The following is a 22,863-nucleotide window of genomic DNA, read 5'->3' as shown; positions in this document are numbered from 1 at the left end:
GAAGAAATACAGTTATGAACAGCATCAGCATAATGCAATTTATAAGCACAATTGATGAATCTACCATTTTTACTGTGATCAGTTTGCTCACTGAGTCCTTTAACCGAACTGAGATCTGTGTCTGCCTTTCCCCCATTTTTACTCTCAGGATTAAAAAGAAGCAAACATTACTACATGCATTTAAAAAAACAAGAACAGCATTTAGTTTGGAGATCATCTATTTCTTTTCACTTGTGAACACAGTTGAAGGTTGTCAAGTTGTTGTTTTGTTAAAAAACCTTTAGAAAACACAAACCATGTGCATACTTTTCTGTTTAACTCTTACAGACAGTACAAGCATATACAGTGGTACCTTGTATTCGGTTGCGAATGGGATCCCTTCCAGAGGTCTGACCAGATCCTGAGGTTTTCGCAACCGGAGGAGAAGCGGTAAACCGCTTCTGCGCATGCGCGCGGGGCGAAACACTTCTGGGTTTGCTGCTTTCGCAACCCGAAGTTTACATTAGCCAAGGGTAACGTAAGCCGAGGTGCTACTGTAATTCCCTCTTCAAAATTTCCCCTAGCACAGCTATTTTGCCCAAGGCTTGTAATGGCCAAAAGAAACAGACTGTACCTTCACATTTTAATCCCTGCTTAACAAGTCCCCAGAGAAGACTACCACAATGATCACAGAAGGTAGGACTCATGTAGTTGTAAACTTTGAACCTGTGAGGCATATCGATGTGGAAGCGCTCCTTCTGAAACTGAAGACACGTTTATGTTGGGGGGGAGGGAAGTAAGACAAGTATTTAGAGATTTCTCTCACACAAGATTTTCAAGGAGAGAAATCCATTATTTATCCAATCATGTAGCCAGAAGGTTGACACAAGCAACAAGTTGAACAAAATAAATAAAAATTAATTCATAGAATTTAACATATTAGAGACACTGCCCACAAGAATCCTAAATTAAAACGTACAGTGGTGCCCCGCAAGACGAACGCCTTGCAAGACGGAAAACCCGCTAGACGAAAGGGTTTTCCTTTTTGGAGGCGCTTTGCAAAACGAATTTCCCTATGGGCTTGCTTTGCAAGACGAAATAGTCTTGCGAGTTCCTTCAGTCCCCCCCCCCTTTTCCTAAGCTGCTAAGCCGCTTATCAGCTGGTCCACTGATAAGCCGCTTAACAGCTGATCGCTAAAAGCCACTAAACCGCTAATAGCGCTAATCCGCTAAGCTGTCAATGGGCTTGCTTCGCAAGACGAAAAAACCGCTATACGAAGAGCCTCACGGAATGAATTAATTTCGTCTTGTGAGGCACCACTGTATTCTAAAATGTCCAAGAAAAAGTCTCTATGGACAGTGTTGTGTGTCTACTGTGCTTCTTTGTGCCTGAAATGGCAAATCTGAAGCACAGTATCCTGCCCACTCATTCACATACATTGTGTTTCTTTAGAGCAGATACGCTATATCTGCAGCCACAAAATCTAGGAAAACATCAATACATGGGGGAAATGAAAGGTGAGCCAATGGAATAGAGGAGTTTTTGAGCAAGTCAAGAAGAATGCCTTTATTCTGACAAACTATGCAAAACAAGGAAGCATATGTTTTTTGTCTCTTTAAACTCAGGAACTTCTTTGTGCTTGGTCAGACAGACTTAGGGTCGTGACTGCACAAATCCCTTTCTCCCAGGGTCAGGGAACAAGATTGCATAGATCCTTAAAGACTTTAAAAAAATTCTCTGGGGCCTTTTGGATAACATCTGCTGAACTGCAGGACCTGGACAAAAAGACAAAACTTAGCTGCTCAGACCCACATGTCTTTTCTTGCCTTCCCACTTGCAAAAAATAAATCACATTCAAGATCTCTGATAACTTGATTCTTAAGAAACAAAATAATAGGCAAAACTAAATAAGCATGCCAAATTTACATAATACCGGTATGTGAAAAGCACATATCTGGTTTTCCTTACCGCTGCATGTCTTTTTTTTGTACACACAATACATACTGCGGTTAATGAACATATAAAATGTTTTATTACTTACCATTGTATCTCTGCTGTTTGCTGCAGTACCAGTACATCTCCCAATGATTTTATCAATGCATTTTTTGTGAATAGCAGCATTACATTCTTCAGAAGAGCAACAGGAATAGAAAGATACAGGCAGTTAATTTTCATGGAGGGAGATATATATAAAGTATTCTACACGAAAATGTTATTTTCTCTGATTTTCATTTATCAGTTGTATGATAGTTACAACTTTATATACATCAGTAGAAATAATATGTTGGAAAGCTTTTACTACTAGGGTTGAATTTTAAATATATCTGTTAGCATTTTAAGGTATCACAAGATGCCTTCTTGTTTTTCTGTGACAAAAATAAAATAAAAGGCCCTTTTGTCATCTGGAAAATGGTAGCCCTAGACAAGTGTAATATTTATTTATTAAAATATATATATTCAAACCACTATATCATAAAAAATCAAAGTAGTTTACAACAATGATATCTTGATATAATTTAAAAAACTACATAAAATTTAAAACCAGCATCAACTAAGTACTACAGGAACATGTTTTCTTAATGGCCTGCATAAGCCTGTTAGCATAACACCTGTTTTCAGCAGGTGTTTAAATGTTAAAACAAAAATGAATAATTAGGAACTGCTGCTATTTAATCAGCTACTTCTATAGCACCCTTCACCCAAAATGGTCACAGGGTGGTTTACAAACATAAGGTAACAAGATAAACAGAAACATTGAAATAACTCTCATAAACCACATAAACAGCATTATAAAAAAGATCAGCCTCTAAAAGCCTGACAGAAAAAGTAGCGTTTTACCTGGCATCGTAAAGAACAGGTTACCTATAGTGATTATCAACAATTTGTACTACATCTACTAAAGTTTCTCACTGGCTATTACCACCCAAGAATAAAAGACAATGCAATTAACTTACGTCTACATTTATATCCCTGCTTGTTTAAGCCCCTGTAAAGGAAATGGGGGGAGGGTTTAGTCACAAGCAAAATTTATAAAAAAATATATTCAGACATACAAGTTGTTTTATCAGCCCAAGGTCTTATTAAGAATATGCAGCTGATCCCACTGAAATATTTGAATCTTTCTTTCCCTAGAGAAGTCACAATATACTTTTGAAGTAGGGAAACATCAACCTTCTGTTAATACCTAGCTATGCATTTCAAAGTGGTCCCAGATGGGAGAAGCTGTCTTAGAAAATGGAGGCTGTACCCAAGTGGATGAGAGAGAACAGTCAAGCTGAAGAAGTCAGCTGCCACAAACTTTCAGAACACCGTATGAAATATTAACTGCACATCAGCAGCAGAAGTGATTGGATTTGATTTCTAGATTTTGTAGAGATGCTTTTCTTGTTTGTGCATCTTGTATACCACTCTGATGACTTCATGATGAGAAGCAGTGTCTGAATTTGTCAAATAAATAAACTGTGGTTCTGATCAGGCATTCCCCAAACTGGTGCCCTCTGGATGTTTTGGGTGGAAGTTGCCATTCAAATCATTTGGAAGGTACAAGGTTGGGGAGGGTTGTTGATGAAATCCATCAGTGGTTGATGCAGGGGTTGTTGCTGTTTTGACGTGGTTTCAGTGGCGTAGCGTGGGGGGTGCAGGGGGGCCCGGCCGCACCGGGCACAACATCTGGGGGTTAGGGGGCGCAAATTACTTGCCTTGCCCCGGGTGCGGACAACCCACCCTACGCCACTGCGTGGTTTTGAAGGTTCTTGGTTAAAGAAGCTCACTTAGGCCATCCTTGTAAACTGTTTAAAAAGCTCATTTTCAGGTCAGAAAAAAAGAATCTTCAGGGTTTCCTAGAGGCAGTTACTCCATGGAAAACTAATGCTAGAGTAGTATTCAAGGCAACAGAAGAAAATGGTAAAACTGAATCTGTCAGTTCTTGCTCTAGGCCAGAGCTGTGTGCAACATATAGATAAAACACAGACAATAGCTCTCACCACACAAAATCTTTACAGACAGAGCAAAATGTAGGTTGCCCAAAGAAGGTGGCAATGAACTCATGGTTTTTGATGTAGTGGATCTTGGCCTGTTTGATTGCTCCTCTCCTGTTCATAGTCACAGTTCCTTCATCTTCTCTCATTGACTGCTTGCTGTCTGGAAGCAAAGAAATGAAACATTGAAACTTGTATTTATAAAAGGAATAATTGTTTCATTATTTATTTTAACAGGTACATTTTAACTTAGTTATAAAACACTATCACTAAAAAAAGAAGTAAACATGCTTGTTCCTCTCCTTCGACTGTCTTCTGTCAAGTGCTGCTGCAGTAATATAAAAATTAAAATGAACTGAAGATATGGAGCATGTTAGAAAAACTCAGCAATATGCAAATTCTATATCAGATAGCAGGCACTCTAGCCACAACTACAGTGCTGGGGGGAAAGGCACAAAACCCCAGCCTTTCCTCTATTTCCATGCTGACCACTAAAACTTAATGATCTGAACACATACACCCCTTTTTGCATTTTCCCCCCTGTTCCGCCAAGGCACCCAAGACAGTTTACAATTCCAAATATTACCATGAGCAAAAAGGTACACAATATTTGTTGGCCAACTTCCGGAACCAAACTACTGTGAAACTATACCTTTAGAAGGCTGAAATTAGATTAATGAATACATCATTTTTCTTTTATTCTGCTATACAAATGCCCTTTCAGTACACAAAGGGAAATCAAATGGTTTTATTTAGGGCAGGCTTAGGGAACCTGCACCCTGCCCGACCCACTATTCAGAAAGTCTTGTGCAGAAAGTCTTGATTCCTGCACACGGCTGGAATGTTGCTTACTGCATACAGATAAGAATCACAGCCATTGCTCTGCTGCCCACTTCTGCCTCTGGTCCCACCCAACACAGGCATACAAAAGATTCCCCACAAGTTTCTATGACCTTTGGGCTGAAAAAAGTTCTCCACCCCGATGCAGAAATATTGAAAGTCTGTGGAAGACAGAGGAGGAGAAAATAAAGGTGATGGAAATGTGAGCTAAAATCACTTGAAAATACAACCAAGAGATTGGGCACAATTTCTGTTTCCTTGTGCAAGGTGTTTGTCGTTAGGCAAGAATATGAAGATTGATGCTTGGATCCAAAACAACTTACTCTCAGTGTAAGGGAAGTAATGACACCACAGTGCCTGGCACTAGTATATTAAAAGAAGGAGTGTGTGTTTTAATAAGCATGATGGTGCTGCTTATAAGCATGGTGGTAGTATTAGTTCAAACTGATGGAAGTAGGAAATCATTTCTCTGTAAATACACAAGAGTAGTAGTTTTTTAAAAAGTGTTTTGTTCCCCTGCAGTTTTATTTTAAGCAAATATTGCAGGACTTTGCAAATGCACTGACTCAACATGCAAAATTTTCCCTGGCTTCCCTCTGCTTGGTCTGCTATCCTTTCTCTCCCACATCTCCCTACTCCTTATTATCCCCACATGCACAAAACATGTACAGCAAAGTGCCAAACTAATCTGGTTTTGCTGTGTGTAATGGGTTCCTTTAGCAATGGGGGGAAACAGTTAAATTGTGGATGTGTCTCAAAGACAAGGGGAAATCCCCTTTCTGACCTTTTCAATCTTCCGACACAAGTGTTGCTTCCTCTTGTGCAATGGAAAGCTAGAAACAACCTGAGTTTGATGAGTTTCCCGTTAAAAGAGTATCAGTACATAGACACCATTTTCTCTATGGCTTACTCAGCTTTAGAACTCTTGTCTTTCTCAAAGTGAATGGAACAACAGCTAGTTTCTGTGAACTTTGAGGCCTGGAAGACAGGAGCAAGATACTAACCAGTACATTTGCAAGTCTGGAAAATTATTCCAATGTTTCCTTAGTTTTTGTTAATCTCAAACTGATCTCAGTAAATAAATGCTCCACTTAAATCTAGCAAATGCATTTAGGACCAAGATAAAAGTCCAAGCTGTTTCATTTCTCCATTGCAGCCCAGGAATTACAAAATTATCTGCTCTGGTGACACATTTTTTGGAACAATCCTGGTCTTTGAAGGTGTACTTCCACTGTAACAAATTCACTGCAACACTCCTAGCAATTCCAGTGAGCCCCAAGTCCCCTTCTGCCTCCCTTATAGTCATCCAGTGCTTTCTTCAGGCTCTTCCCCAAGCTGTTACAATTCAGAGCATAAAGAGTGATGTGGGCTGGAGTCCCGTAGAAGAGAAGACCAGCAGTTGATTAAGGAGGAGCGGAAGGGCCCTGGATTAGGTGGAATGGCTGAATGCTTTGCAGCAAGCCTGCCTGAAGATCAGGGAATGAGAGCTGAATGCCAGTAGGGATCTCTTCTGTATGCTGAAAGGAAGGATACTGCTTCCCTAAGTTTTTCTTTTTACTCATTTACGAATGTATGCATCAAGTGTATAAAAGATACATCTGAAAAAGAACACAGAGCAGAAGTAGGAAAAGTAAGGGTGTCAGGGAAAGAAGAAGTGACAGAGAGTTCTGTTGCAAAGGAAGGAAGTAACAGGAGGAACTGCAGCTACTAGTCAAAATTAGATTTTGTATGTGGCTCGTAACATTTGAAACTTATAAAATGCTTCTGAAATACCAATGGTATTTAACAATATATATGCAAAAAGGATGCTCTATTTAAAAATAATTTACTAGAATTAGAAAGAGAACTGTTTTTGAAGCAACCAGTCAATTCATCTGGTTGGTAACCAGATGAATCATAGAATTGTAGACTTGGGTCATCGACTGCAACCCCCTGCAATGCAGGAAACTCAACACACTGTCCCCCATCCTATTTGAAACCATACTGGAGCCTGCTTAGCTTTGCAAACTGTACTAGCAGTTTTACTGCTGCACCACTGGCCAAGTCAAAGGAGTGGCAATAATTTTCTCTCTCCCAAAATCGAGATGTTTTATTTTCCACATTTTTAAAGATTTTTAATTTTTTTTACAATACATCCACATATACACATCAGGAAACTGGTGTAATACTAGATGCTGCTCGAAGTTGCATGTATTTGCTAACATCACAAAGTATCACTTCCCCTTCAGTAAAGTGAATGCTTTGTATGTAATACACTGACTGCACTCTACGCATAATACTAAGCCATATTATAGCGATATGTAAATGAGATGCAGAACGCAATGCACTGGGCTCATCATGCTCTTCCCGTTGACGGCTTGTCATGTTATATGGAAGAGGAACCCAGACTTACGACAAACTTGAGGAAGCTTCAAAACAAGCCCACAGGTTTGAAGGTGGCTTGTGTTGAAACTTCGCAGAGTTTAAGGCAGGATTTCTGGTTCACGCAGCATGACACTAATGTGAAAGGGACTCTAATGACTGCAGAAATCCTCCTGCTGGTCATGAGGGAGGAGGAGAGGGAAAGTGGCAGCTCATTTAGCATTAAACAATGGCGTAGTGTTAGGTATGTATGCAAGGCACCCAAAGGGTTTGCATAACGCAGTTCTAGGAAGAAGGTAGGAGCAGATTCCTGCATACTTGGGGAGGTGGATTCCTGAGGTATGCAGGAAAAAAAAGATAATACCGAGCAAGAGCAGGGACTGTACACCTCTTTCCCCTTATAATTGATAGATCAGCTTTCATCCAGTTAGAAATAGGAGATTGGCTGAAGTGAATAAAGTGGCTTGGTGCTTGCTTCCCTTCAGTCTGGGAGCTTGGCCTCAATAACTCCCCATTGGCATTTAAAGGATCACAAGGGAAGAAGTGGTATTGGAGGATATGCACAGAATCCCCCACCCTCAAAGGCATTCTGAAGCCCGGGTGGGCTATGGAATCTGTCACCAGCACTATGGACCAATCCAAGAAAGGAGATTTGTGCTCAGAATTATGCATCTCCATGCATAGACACTCACTGTGTCAGATGTTCATACAAATGCACCAAAACATGCACAGGTAATCTGTAAACACTACATTGTTTTCAATGGGATGCACATTCAGATCTGCATTTGGATGCAGTTCACAAACATAATTCCTGATCGCCTAAGTGACATTCCTAGCAGAAGTTGTCCTCTATATACAATCTGTTTAACCGAATCAAGGATAGGAAGCATCTGGAACACAGTGGAAGGGAAAAATATCCTTTTTGCTCTACCCCACATCCTCCCTGCATTTTATTTTTATGAAGCCATGAAGATGTGGACAACTTTTAGCAAAATCTTGCATTTTTTAAAAATGGAAAGCTAAACTTTTTACACACTATTTAGGAAATTCTGTCATGTACAGCAGTCCAAGTGATAGCAACTAGCATGAAAAAATTGTGGAAAGCTGTCAAAGCCTATAATAATTATGCCAGCAAGCTTTCACATCTTACCAAACAAAGGAAAAACCTTTACTCAGACCTCTTGCACAGTTTCCATTGAAATGAATGGGGTAGTGAATGAACAGTGCAAGAAAGCTACAATTCCCATTAAGAGTTTTATCAGATGGAAATATTGCCAGTTATTGCAGGTCCATTAAAAATAAATTTAGCTATGGAAAACATGCATACGTATTAATACAATCTATAAATCACACAGAAATAGGCAACACTTTTCAGATAACTCTTTCCTGCATTAACCTGCAGTTAATGAGCATTTGATTATCCATATAATCTTCTCCACCCACTGAAAATGCTAAAAAACTTTGTTCCCTACGGAAACTACCTATTTTTCAAAGAAAGCAATTGACAAACCCTTCCGTTTTATTGCTGAAGTCCGCGGCATAATTCCAGAAAGAGAAAGCTATTCTTGCTGCCTCCAAAGCTGCTTAACACAGAGAGTGAGACACTCAGTACGAAAGTAAACCAACCACTGAGGTGCTAAGTTCTGTGACTGGATAAGGTCAGTAACTTCATTAAAATAAACAAAGAAATTGGCAACCAGTTCTGCTTCTTATAAGCATCATTTTTATATGGGGGGGAGGGGAGAAGACTCATTTGTGGGACCCCAAGTCTAGCGTTCAACCACCTTCTACCCCTCAATTCCAGGAATGATGGAATATTTTTTCTGCTCTCATATGGAGAAGAGAATTTAATCTAGGGCACATCAATTTGGAAACATGCCATTTTAGTTCAGTGACAAGTGAATTGCTCTGTACATCATGAAACAATGGAAGGAAACTTCTCATATACCAATAGAGGCTTGGGGCACTGCTCTATCAGAATGCCTCACATACCATCAGCAAAGGCATCTCCAAAAAAAGATAGCTTTGATACGATCTGGTCTTTCTTTTTCTCTTTTATTGAAGAGGAACAGAATATTTTAATGCCACCATCATCACAGAGCTGTCTGTGGAGGGGATATATTGATTGAAAATGTATTGTATAGTAATTGTATTAAACTTTTGAATAAATGTCTTAATTTTTTTAATGAAATGTGTGCAGCAAGCTGCCTATACCACTGATTAGGTGACGATCCTTAGCATGTAAGAGCTCCATGTGTGCACTCCAGATATGTGCAGGGAGCTCCTAGACCAGATGTATTGTGAAATTTCTTGCTATAAACTTGCATAATAAATGAAAAATACTATATATGAGAATATTTTCTTATTTTTCTGCTTACACGTTCCCTTTCTTAATTTACCCCCACATTTGAAAACTAAGGCTACAACATTTAATGGATTAATTCATCAGTGAGGAACCTCTGGCTTATGGGCCCAGCAAAGGTCCTAATTAGGCACACAAGGTAGTTTCCCCCAAGACATGCCCACCTGCCCCACACATAGGGGCAAGTAGAGATGTGGCCTCTTGCAGTCCATATGCCAACCATATGACCACCATCGCCTGCAATCCCCCAAGGCTTTGCCTGCATAGTCAGAAATCAAACCATGTAGGCAATGGGAGCAGGCTTTACAGAATCATTATTCATGGTGCCTGCAACCACTTGAGAATTTCTTTACCCATGTCATTTGCAATCAAACCAAGTAGGCAAAAGAATACACTTCACGGGAGATCATGGTGACCTCAGGTGACTGACAAGATGTGCTTTTGGTAGTTTACCCAGTGAAAATTCACCAAACTAGTGAGCTTTCAGTGTTGATGCAATACCTTTTCCCTGGAAGCAAAACACTGGTTTATTTAAACTGGGCATAGTATGCAAATGTATCAACCAATGTTGTTCCAGTCCTGCCAGGCCCAAGGAATTACTGGATTTTGTAACTCCTTGAGCAACCATGATGGGCTAAAAAGGAAGAACAGCGGTAGAAATGTTCATAGCCTGTGCAACCTCTTGAGGGTGGCAGAGGATCAAAGTGATTTCTTTTACTGAAGCAAAGTGTCTGCCAGTGCACTTTCAGGTAACAAGAACACTTTGATAACAGGCTGAGGAACACCTGTGGTATAGAAAATGAATTTTAGCAACACTTATGAAGCAGATGCTTCTGAGTTTGTGTGCCAGATGACCTCAACACATAAAAGGGGTGCATAAGGTGGTTAAGAGTCCATATCAGCTGGCCTCTCACCACATCCCATGGCCAGTCACCCATCCATCAATGTCCATGCACACATCAGAAGAGCATCTACACTCATTTATGTGCAACTTTGAAAAGTACCATATATTGACCTTATAATCATTCCACCTAGCTCAGCTTTCTCTACAATGACTGGCAGCAGCGCAGCAGCTCTCCAGGTTTTCACACATTGTCAACTTGGAGAGGACTGAATTTGGGACCCTCTGCATGGAAAGCAAATGCTCTACGACTAAGCTATGGCCCCTTGTATGGAGGAATGCTCATGTGAGTATGTGCACAGAGCCTCTTCGCACACATGTCTGACTTGGGTGAGGCAAAGAAGCTCACACTCTTCCCCTGGCAGCCCTCTGAGATGCCCCCAAACTTTTTCTGAGGATTGGGGAACCTCCCATTTGATCTCCCCTTCCTCAGCTCCCATGCCACAACTCACTCCATTCCACAGGCTCTCCCAAGAGGCTCTTCAGGGGACTTAGGAGGCTGCTGGAGGGAAGGAGGAACAGGGAAGTCACCTTCCATTGTCACATCTCTGGATCCAAGCAAACATGTCATCAAATTTAAAGTTAATGTTTACTATATATTGGATAATAATAATAATATTGAAGAATAATATTAATATTCACCCATTTCCTTACCTCCATCTTCTAGAAAATATTGTACAGCCATCAATACTTTCCCTTGAGGTTGCAAGTCAAGCTAAGAAGAACAAAATCAACAAATTACCTTCCAGTTACACTAAAATTCCTGCAACCATCTTGTTCTACATTCTGAAAATATCACATGCAGAGGGGCAGGTCACAGTTGAAGACTACTTTCCTTCTCTCTCACATCTATTTCACAATGACAACAGTGTTGATACTGTTAGTTTCTTAATTATTATGAAGTCATCCCACATTTCATTTATCGTCAGCTGAATGGAAACAATAAAACCATACAAGGATTATCTGGCTGTATGGAAGTTCCACATCATTTGCATTAACCCAAATACCACCGATTCCCTCAGTTTCCCACTGACAGCCTCTCTAAATAAGCGGAACATCATTTGAGCTTTGCTCAGATTTATGGACTACCAGGTTACAACGCCACCCACTGCTGGCAAATTCACTTTGGGGTAAATTATCAGCCTCAGATCCACTAGCCCACCAGCACTTCATCTGACAGATTAAAATCCTGAGGGCACACGTCACAATTGCAAGGCCCATCAGTTTATCACATATTAGCTTAATCTTTTCTCTATCCCTGTCAGGGATACAGAGCAAGGTTGTGGAAATAAGACACAGTAATGACATCAAGGACATGAGGCACACATTATGTTCCTTTTCTAAGGAACTAGACAAGGAGCATTCCCATTTTTTGAGAACATGAAGTTCTGCTGAGAATAACCTTAACAAGTGAAAAATTCATATGCTATGAGCATGTGGTCCTCTAGAGATCTGGTTCTAAGCTGTATAGACCTAGGGTAACACAGTAGAAAATAATCACATGGTGTCATACTCACCCAGAATTCTGCTTTCCCATTGCCTTTCTTACATCTTTCCGCCAAAACAGATACACCCACAGTCACCTCAGATAATGGGTCTTCTGCTGCTTTCATGAGAACAATCTGAATGACGCGGCCCTCATAAATGTGGGCATCAAATGAAGATTTCCAGTCTGGGTACATAGTGGGTTTCTTTTGAATCAGGGTTTTGCCTCTCTCTGGAAATGCCACAGAAAAGGCATAAATGAAGAGTTGCCAGGAAAACACTAAATTTCACAATCACAACCAACAGACGATTTTATTAAAACTATAGCCAGGAAATAATCTCAACCATGTTAAGATAACAAAGAAGGATTTTTTCCAAACACATCAACTGCAACAACAGCCGATGAACATTGAATAAGTCTTATTCTAGTCATTGTTTAGACTGCCTTATCCCTAGGGTCTCCAGCCCATTGCCCCAATGGAGAACGCTGGCCCTTCTCGTTGTTGTTTAAAAAGTTTATTTTCCTTTATTGTGCTTTGGGTGGCACTGAGCTCCTGGGAAAACCAAGTACAGGCCTCCAACCACATCACCCCTCTTCCCTTTCCTTCCCCAGAATGCTACTGGGACCCATGTGGGATGTTTCTCTTATATGTGTTGATGGATTTTGCCTTCAAGATGTGTGTTGCTTTTTGGGGCACATGGGAGGGTCTCATCTGTTTGACTTCTTCAGTACAGTTTTCCTGTTTTTTGTGCCTTATGGTGGTGAGTGGATTTCCCCTGATTTTCCCAATACCCCCACAGCTTTTCCAGATTTGGGGAATTGCCAAAATTGTTTAGCTGCTTTAGGGGGTGGATGTGTGTTACTTCTGTGAAATGGGTAATGTGGTTGTGTATTGGGGCACGGGAAATGTCTGTTTTGAAAGTTGGGATTCAGAGCCAACTTCTCTCTTATAGGCATGCTCTCCCTCTCTCTTTTGCAAAGTTATTTGTCCTCCACGACAGCAAAGATCCCTTGGGCAGGTTTTCTGTGACTAGTTAGATGCCCAATGGCAGCCATTTTATAGTGGTGCCCACAAGAGTTTCTCAGATTTCCAAATGTGGCCTGATATCCAGGCCCAATTTTGGCAACTGTGTTAGTTGAGCCATGATAAATAGCTGAATCTCGGTAAACTGTATGGAGAGTGATCGGTTCCTTAATATTCTGACATAGGATTTAAGTTCAGAGTTAAGTTTATGTTTATCCAACAGCTGTTTTGTTTGATGCACGTCTCTCAGTATGATGGACTGTCTAAACAGTAGTAAAGAATAGCACCTCAGTTTGGCTTTATTAGGTAAGGACTGCCAAAACCAACATTATAAATTAGGTATTTGACAAGCAGGCTGATGTTAGCTTGCCACAAATAGCCACCTGAGGATATTCTGCATTCTGCAGACTTCTGCTTTATCTCCTCTGCTTCTGCCAAAAAGCTTTTACCTGGACTCAGAGATCCTTTCTAGTAACAGCTACTCAGAGCAGATGTTTTCAATTAATGAAAACTGAATCCCAGAGTGCCCCACCTCCACCCTTTCTGCAATTTTGTTGTGGCAACTTCTATCACAGTGTCCTCAAAGGCAGATCGGCAGCCCATGAATTTCCAGATAAAGATAAATGCTGCTCTAGTATCCCCTCCAGCATCTGTTACATTTTTTTCTTGAAGATTTTAAAGGAACCCTACCCATTTGTCAAGTGATTTAACACATGCTTGTCTGTGTTGGCCTAAAAAGAGGAGATCCAACTATGCAACAATCAGCCTGGACCTAAGAAAATATTTCTCCCATTTTACATTTGGCCAGAAAATGTTCACTTGAGTGATGTTTGGGTGCACCAATTTTACTGGTACATGGACCAGAAATAGAAATGTTAATTATGAGAGAGTGCAAATGATTTTTTTTGTTCAAGTTCAACATGCTCTCCCACACTGATTATACTAAGATAAAAGTGTATATGTATTACTTATGAACAGATATTTGTTCCATAATAAATGAAACAACAAAAAAAAAGGGTCCATTCATTTCTTTCTAAAAAGGGTCCATGGAACATATAGAATGGAAACCAACGAGCTTTTCTAGTTCTAATAGCAACAGCCATTAGCTTAAAGTTAGAGAGGAAGAAAGAACTTATTATGTAACTATTTTTAGTCCAAGCCCTGGGTGACAATTAGTTTTCATGCAGTGCAAAAGAAAAGGCCTCAAGAATATTTTTAAGGGTCTAAAGTTCAGCAAGGAAGGCCAGCAATACTCCTGAGCCTTCTAGGAAAGGAGTCACACAGGGCCAGGGTTTATCCATCGAAGCTCAAGGGAACCTCCTTATCCTGACAAAAGGCCATCAAAGATACTGTTTCCTAAGATGCAGGTATACCTTGTTTCCCTGACCTCTTTAGCCAAAGGTGTGATTTTTTTCTTTTTTTAGTTGCAAAGCCTTCCTCCCAGATGCCGAGAGTTTTCAGTGCAAAACACACATACACATAAACACACAACACAACACACACACGGAAGTACTGTATCAACATGTAAAACCTTCATGAAAACTGTTACAGATAGGTAGCCGTGTTGGTCTGCCATAGTCAAAACAAAAAAAATTCCTTCCAGTAGCACCTTAAAGACCAACTAAGTCAGTTCTTGGTATGAGCTTTCGTGTGCATGCACACTTCTTCAGATACACTGAAACAGAAGTTTCCAGACCCTTCTATATAGTGAGAAGGTGGGGAGGGGTATTACTCAGACTCTTAACGACTGCAATAGGTCTTACAGGAAGAAGCAAGGGGTGAAAAGGTGAAAAATGGCTTTGTCATGTAAGTCGTTAAGAGTCGTCAACAGGCTCATCACAGCTATCTGCCAATCACCCATTCCCTCGGTCCAGTATATCTGAAGGAGCGTCTCCACCCCTATCATTCTGCCCGGACACTGAGGTCTAGCGCCGAGGGCTTTCTGGCTGTTCCCTCACTGCGAGAAGCCAAGTTACAGGGAACCAGGCAGAGGGCCTTCTCGGTAGTGGCGCCCTCCCAGTGGAACGCCCTCCCACCAGATGTCAAAGAGAACAATAACTACCAGACTTTTAGAAGACATCTGAAGGCAGTCCTGTTTAGGGAAGCTTTTAATGTTTGATGTATTACGGTATTTTAATATTTTGTTGGAAGCCGCCCAGAGTGTCTAAATTATAATAAATAATAATAATAATAATAATAATAATAATAATTATTATTATTATTATTATTATTATTATTATTTCTTCCTGATACATTGCCTATTATCAGATGACTTAAATCCAAATAATGCTGTACACAAATAGCCCATATTCTTCACTCTTTCCCTGTCATTGGGATTAAACTGGCCTATGCCACATACATTAGACTAGAAACTGCATCCTTTGACACCTTGAGGTTGTAATCGTATACACATTTACTTTGGAGTACATCACTACCGACTCAGTGAGATTTCCTGTCTCATAAACACGCACACAATTAGACTCTGGTCCTGCCAGACCATATGTGAGGAATTCCAGACCACAAATGGAATCAATTCAACTGATCAATCTTCTTACCTGTAGTCAAGGCCTCTTTCATTTTTATTGCACAGAATGGCTGGGGTGGCTCCCCTTGACTCGGCATAGGTCCTAGCTCAAAGGAGTTGAATGATATTCGTAAGAAGGGAGCCATTTCTCATAGCACAATTGTAAACCTACACAAGGGAAAAAAACAGACAAACAAGTTAAGGCTAGAGTTAAAAATTGGGCTGTGTGGAGAAAATAAGATGAAGAAAGGACTCAGTAAGCCTTGCTTGAAATCAACTCCTGGTGTGTTCTGATTCCCATCTGCTGAGTTGACTAAATTTATAGGAAAAAGATTAGATGCTTCTTTCTTTCCAGTAAAATTATAATAAATCCAATTCAGAGTAAATCTGAATCCAGACATTCTAGTTCACATATAGCTTTTTAAAACCAAAAACCAAAATGCATCATGTTATTGTGTGCATATTGTCTCAGATCCTAAGAACTAAGTGTCTTGCTCTTCTCATGGAATAGAGGTTTTCACACTTTCTGTACCCCACAAACCAGATCTATAAGGTCTGATGACCCTGGGAAACTGTGTGAGATATGGCATAACAGAGGCTGCAGATGGCCGGAAGATTTGAAAACTGCAGGAACCCCTTCCTTGGATGAGCAGAAGTGCTTTTCTGCTCACAGTGCACACTTTTTGGAACCAAACCACATATCTTGGGCTAGTGGCCATAATTAACCTTTCTAGCTGACACATCATACAAAAATCTCTTCCTTTTTCTTATCCTGCTGTTGGAAACTTATTGCTCTAGAATAGATCACTGTCCATCTTGATGAGACACTTAAGCCTCACCAGTATTTAGCTAATGACAAATATATTAACAGAAAGCAAACATGTGTTTGGCTCCCTGCAGTTCTGTCATTGTGTTTAAGGCTGACACAAGCGCCAAAAACAAGTCATCAGTAGAATGTTTCATTCTTCTCTGGACTAAATGAGAGCACAAATGTTGTTCATTTGTTTGCTTCATCTTACTTTAAATAAATCACTACCCCTACTTTGTCTAGACGGCTTGGTATCAAGATTTTAATGTTATAAGTCTTCTCATTCAAAACACTAATATCTCACGCAACCCCCAAATTGAAATCAAGGTGGCTTACATAAAAGCATATCATAGAATAAATAAATACAGTATAAAATTATAAGCAAATCATGCATACTTAAATATAAACATTAAAGTTAAAATGCTTCCAATTTGATATATTAGCTATACATCTTTTAAAGCAGCACTAGATGACAAATATTTCAGACCTAAGAGAAAACTCTGCTTTAGAAAGCCTGTGGTCCAATATTACTATAAAAGAAAAAGAAAAGCTGTAATGAAAGATAAATTAGATGTTTACAAATAGACATGAGGTCATCCTTACATTTTCTAACATATCACAAGACATTCAGTCTGCACATTCTCGGTACAAGCTACAAGCATTACAGCCAGAAACTATGATCTAAACCTCAAAATATGTGAAGCTTGATTGAATCATCATTCATGTGCATGGGAAACCTTTCACACAGATAAACGTCTGTAATCTATTTGCCTGCATAATCAAGAAGTCCAGTATTTCACTTGTGAAATATGCATAAAGTACAAAAGCATCTGGTTTTAGTACTTTCCCCTGCCACCTAATAGTTTCAGTCTTTAAAAACAAAACAAAAACAAGAACTACTCCAACCCGCAAATCAGATCAGGTTCGATCCTGTCTTTCTTCTTTCCCCCATTTGCTTGCTTAAATCATTCAGAATTATTTGTACCTCATTCCCCACTGTCCGCTTGTTCTCTCAATTACATGCGTGTTATTATAAAAATATTTTCAAATCTGATGTGTATTTTGGCATGAGATTGTAGGGCAAACACACATCTTGGTTTCCTCAATTAAAAGACAAAAACGAATTCACAATCGTAATCCCCATTATATTTATACAGTATATCTATATATATATTTAATTTCTCCATTGCTTTTAGCAACACTCTTCAACTGTCCTGCATTAGCAACCACACAAATATAACCTTTCCTACTTCCTTACACTGAAGTCAATCTTAATCACAGAGCAATTCTGTTCCACAGGTAGATTTCCACATGAGATCTGCAAAAAACTCGCTTGTCAGTGGCTCATCCTGGCAAATCAGTAGGTGGCGCTCTTTCCACTGTATCAGTAATTGATCTCCAGAAACCATACTACAACACGAATTGTTGCAAAGTGTCCCTTCTGTCTTAAATTGGCTTAAAACCATTTTTTTAAATGCACCACACACTCTTGCAGACTATTTTGTCAGTGCAAAGAAGGGTTTCATTTGCTATTATTTAAAATGTTGTATTTTAATGTTGTATTTTAACATAACCATAAATAACTGGTGTATAATTTCAAATAAGCACCACTTACTATGTTATAACCTAAACTGAGGAATACACCCTGATTACTATAAGCAAAGCCAATCATAAGATACACAATGATGCCACAAATTCCTTGCCACCATTTGCCACCTCACACAATGGCTGGTGTGAATAAATGAAGAAGCTTCAGCCTTCAATTCTTCCAGTCTTTTTTATTTTTTAAAAAACGTTTTTAATAAAGATTTTTTTGGGTTATTCTTCCAGTCTTTATTATTCAGACCACCACCACCCCATTGGTCATTCCAGTCACTGGCACAGGTATGCCACCCTTCCAGATTCTTCCAGTTCCACTTTGCAGAAAGTTCCTCTTTCTTTTTGTTTCACTCCAGACTAAGTTATGAATGGAGAGGATTTCAAAGCAAAATGGAAGTGAGAAGAACATGCATTTTACAGTAATAACATAACCCTGGATAGCTCAGTTGGTTGGAGTGTGGTGCTGATAACGCCAAGGTTGCAGGTTTGATCCCTGTATAGGACAGCTGCATATTCCTGCATTGCAGGGGGTTTGGACTAGACGATCCTCAGGGTCCCTTCCAGCAATATGATTCTAACCTTTGCCAGAGGCCTATTATCCCTTGCTGCCATGAATTAAGACAGTATCAGTGACGGGCAGTGCTTGTTCTGGGGGCACTCAAGGGTAAAAGTATGGCACTTGTTTCATGGTGACTACTGACATCTTTTCTTTCTAGAAGAACAGCACTGGGGATGGGGAGGACCAGAAACAAAGCCAGGAAAAGGCCTTTCTCATTGGCAGCTCATCTTTCAGAGGCACTTCTTGGTATTGCCAGTACATCTCCTAGCTGTGTATTTGACTATGTGAGTTTAGATCCCCCGCCACCAATTATTTCTATTTATCCCAAACATATATATGAAAGACACAGTTTCTAGAGTATGAATCAGATCCTTTTAAACAGTTCAAACTGAAGGTCTTTTTCTGAATCACATTCTCTAAACAGTTACAAATCTTGAATTAATATAGTACATATTCCTGAACTGACATGCTCAGATAATATGCTTTGCTTGCTACTGAGTAGGCAACGAACTATTATAAACCCTTTCATTCCAAGGTACATATCCTTCTTTGAAAATGGAAGCTCTTACTGCAGGCTATAAAACTGAAGATAAAGGAAATATTATTTTAAAGAGGAAGAGATTGTAATGTGGATCAAATGCTTTTTATTTTTGCTGTGGTGAGCATTTTCCTAGTAAACTAATGTTCATCATTGCCAACATGATTATTCAACTACCATTTAGGGGAAGAAGTCAGCATTTCCCATCTAGTCCTTGAGCTGATATTTGCATAAGTGTTTGTGTACCGTATACAGATACACCCATTGCAAACAAGTGGTGCTTAGCAAGGATCCTAAAATACATTTAACAGCCAACATGCTTTCCACAAATTTTATTCAAGATGTCATTGACTGTTAAGAACAGGAAAAGAAGAATTCAGGTTTGATAGTTTCCAATTGCCATATTTTTCGCTCTATAAGACGCACCAGACCATAAGATGCACCTAGTTTTTGGAGGAGGAAAACAAGAAAAAAATATTCTGAATCTCAGCAGCCAGAACAGCAAGAGGGATCGCTGCGCAGCGAAAGCAGCGATCCCTCTTGCTGTTCTGGCTTCTGGGATAGCTGCGAAGCCTGCATTCGCTCCATAAGACGCACACACATCCCCCCTTACTTTTTAGGAGGGAAAAAGTGAGTCTTATAGAGCAAGAAATACGGTACTTGGTGACTCGCTGGCCTGGTTCACACATAAGCATGATTCAGTGTGCACAAATGGGCACCAAAAGTGAAGATCACACCTGCTGCATTATTTCCCCAGTCCTGTTGATGCTGGGCTCAGTACAGTGATACCTCTAGTCATGGACTCGATCCATTCTAGGGTGCTGTTTGCACCCCAAAAAGGCTGCAACTAGAGTGCCACTTCTGCACACACGCACAGCATGATAGAGTGCTTCTGCAAATGCACGAGACGCGCAGAGCACTTCTGTGCATGCACGCGTGGCGAAACCTGGAAATATACACTTCCGGGTTTGTCACATTCGTATCCTGAAAAACACAACTGGAGACTGACGTAACAAGAGGTACAGCTGTAATACATCTGAACCTAGGCTGTGGTTTTTCTTGTCCAGACAAATCTCAAGCTGTAAGCAATATTTGTTTTCTGCAGCTGCAGCAGCAGCAGATGAGGAGCACAGCAGATGCAAACTTCACCCTGGGAACCCACATTTACTCATTTATGCTGGTCCATGTTTGAGCATTGTGCATGAACTGGACCAATGTCTCTTTATTGGCTCCCATGTTTAAAACAAAGTACTGCTAGACTGACAAAAGCTGAGCGGAAACTGTTTGCTTTCCTATATTTCAGAGGTCTCTACAGCAGCTCTCATAGCACTCCAAGGAAAATAACAGCTGCTAACAAAACAATGTTTACTGGAATGAAACATAGTGCTTTATCTGTTAAAAAAACAAAACAAAAACAAAATGTTGAAAGGGTGAGAGGCTGCCAGCTCTGCAGGCAAGGGGTGACCTAACTGGGCTCCTGAGTCCCACAGAAATAATGTAGTTGGTCAAGGGAGCCATGGACCCAAAAAGGTTGAAAACCTCTCAGTCAAAAAAGAAATATGAATTTGTGCTATAAATAAAACTTAAGGAACTACAGTGGCACCTCGGGTTACAGATGCTTCAAGGTTACAGACTCTGTTAACCCAGAAATAGTACCTCAGGTTAAGAACTTTCCTTCAGGATGAGAACAGAAATTGCGCGGTGCAGCAGCAGGAGGCCCCATTAGCTAAGGTAGTACCTCAGGTTAAAAACAGTTTCAGGTTAATAACAGACCTCAGGAACAAATTAGGTTCTTAACCCGAGGTACCACTGTATACTGGAACCTTCTTATCTGGCCAAAAGACCCCCAGAAGCCACTCTATACACATGCATAAAGCTTGGAAGGTACAGACATCAGTTTTCAAAGTGAGAATCTCTTGCAACTCTCAAGGCAAAAATGGATTTGAAAGTGCTACCAAGGCCCAAGTTTGACCTCCCTGCTACCTTGTCAGGCAATCTCCCAGTTGCCCATCCCCAACCTTGTCTACAAAAATAAGAAAAAGAAAAAAGCAAGCTCTTACTGAGACTAGACGTTTTGTTTTATATATAAACAGTCATTTATATACTTGCTGGTTACATAAAATATGTATTTAAATAAAATATGTATTTCCATTTCACAAGCTAGCCACTTTTACCTCTGGATCAATATTTATATATCTTCTTTTCCTGTTTATTTGTTTTTCTCCTGTATCAGTGTAAGCTATGTTTCTACCAATATACAAGTAGTTAAAAGGTTGCTATTTGCTATAGATGCTTTTGTGTAAATGAGATAATAAACATACTAGAACCACAACTTATTATGCAAAGCTTTGGTGTTTGGAAAGGGTTGGGATTAAAAGATCAGTAGCAGGCTTTGATTAGCAAATTATACTGTAATCAGTGTTTGAAACTTCTAGGTGCATTTTGCGAGAGGGAATTTCATTAGTGTAAGCAGATTCTGAGCTCAGGGCACAGTACTGCGCCTAAGATTTCAAATTAAAACTGCAGAGTGGAAGGAAAGGAGGACCTTTTTTCTGCCTCCCCACTTGTAGCTACTCTCTGAAGACTGGAGAAAGAGTATTAGGGGGGGTGGACAGGGGAAGGACAAGAAGTGCGCCTAGACATTCCGTTGTGCCCATAACCTAGGTTTAAGGTGCCATTTAGCTCATTAGCTTTCATGTCTCAATTTGCAACACTGGTTGTGATATACAAATCTTGTTCCCCCAGCATTTGTTTTAAAAGGCGGAATAAAATGCACTTAAAAAAGCATATTTAGCTCCTTTTTAGAAGAGTATTCTGAATTGAGTGATACAAGTAAATAATTTGTTGTGTAAAAAAAAACACATAACTAGGGACATTGTTGCAAACTGGAATGTTAATAATCTCACAATTTGTTCTACCAGGGGGGCAACAACAGTGACATTTTGTTCTCTATTCTGAAGACAAGTGAAATTGTTTTTTCCTTGGCAAATTAATCACCCAGCTTTTGTCATATTAAAACTGCAACCTTACATTAAAAACAAAACCTTCCTTTAACAGTGTGAGAGAAATACAATTTTATTCCTATTCTTTATACCAAGGTTATATCCATTTTTCCCCCAGCATTGCCTGACAGGTTTCCCCTCTCAGTATGCTACACACTTGAAAACTGCATAGCCACACAATGTAAAATTTATTGGCTAGTTCAAAAAAGATGAAATGTAGCTGGGTGCGTGCTAGGAAATCAGGGCACACCCAATATTAAAACTACTGTAAATTCAGTACCTTCAAATCAACAGAACTAAGCAGAAGGACCAGTTCTTCATGTTGTTTTTATGGATTCCCACCCTTGGTGAATAATAGTGGGTTCAAAACATGCAGAAATAGCATGTGGGTAGGTTTTCCCCCTAGATTTGTCCTTAGCACGGGGCTGCTGAGGCAATACAACACATCTAGAGAGTTATGCAGTTAATTCAGTTGAATTGTATGGTTTGTTTTGGCATTTTTCTGTTTGCAGTGTGTAAATCCATAGTGACAAATGTAACATTTGTAAGCTTCTTTACATAATATTTGTGTTTTAGCTCATATTATGTGAACTCCAATTAACATTAAACCATTTATTCGTTAACCAGCTTGATCTTCCCTACAAATATAATCAATGTGATTCATGTAACAGTTTTACAACATCAAGAATTGATCTGTTACTTCATGACAACTGTTCTCACTAAAACATGAATCAAAACCTTAATTCCACTTGCAGCAATATACACAATGAGCTAATGTTTCATGGGCAAGTGTCAAACTTACAGTAATTTTGACTGGAAATATGAAAAAAAGGTTTTCTGGCATATGTCCTGTGACCAATGTAACAACAACAATTTTATTATTTATATGCCACCAAACTGAC

At 39.7% G+C, this 22,863-nt stretch overlaps 1 protein-coding gene across 3 annotated transcripts in view; it reads right to left on the bottom strand.

The window, feature by feature from the left end:
* Positions 1-22,863, bottom strand: part of PRKCD (protein kinase C delta) — a 59,219-nt gene that overhangs the window by 13,210 nt on the left and 23,146 nt on the right. For 2 of the 3 annotated variants that reach the window (XM_083726762.1, XM_083726763.1), the window contains exons 2-8: positions 15,487-15,623; positions 11,939-12,138; positions 11,064-11,136; positions 3,964-4,120; positions 2,935-2,966; positions 2,022-2,107; positions 614-743 (exon numbers count right to left, since the gene is read on the bottom strand). In XM_083726762.1, the coding sequence (XP_083582888.1) occupies positions 614-743; positions 2,022-2,107; positions 2,935-2,966; positions 3,964-4,120; positions 11,064-11,136; positions 11,939-12,138; positions 15,487-15,601 (793 nt within the window). In that variant the 5' untranslated portion in view covers positions 15,602-15,623. The remainder of the gene's footprint in view (positions 1-613; positions 744-2,021; positions 2,108-2,934; positions 2,967-3,963; positions 4,121-11,063; positions 11,137-11,938; positions 12,139-15,486; positions 15,624-22,863) is intronic. The other variant, XM_083726764.1, reaches the window with a different exon arrangement.

This window comes from Podarcis gaigeae (assembly GCF_964106915.1).
Source record: "Podarcis gaigeae genome assembly, chromosome: 2".
Taxonomy (NCBI): domain Eukaryota; kingdom Metazoa; phylum Chordata; class Lepidosauria; order Squamata; family Lacertidae; genus Podarcis; species Podarcis gaigeae.
The sequence above is the reverse complement of the archived record's forward strand: the minus strand, read 5'-3'. Positions and strand labels throughout refer to the sequence as shown.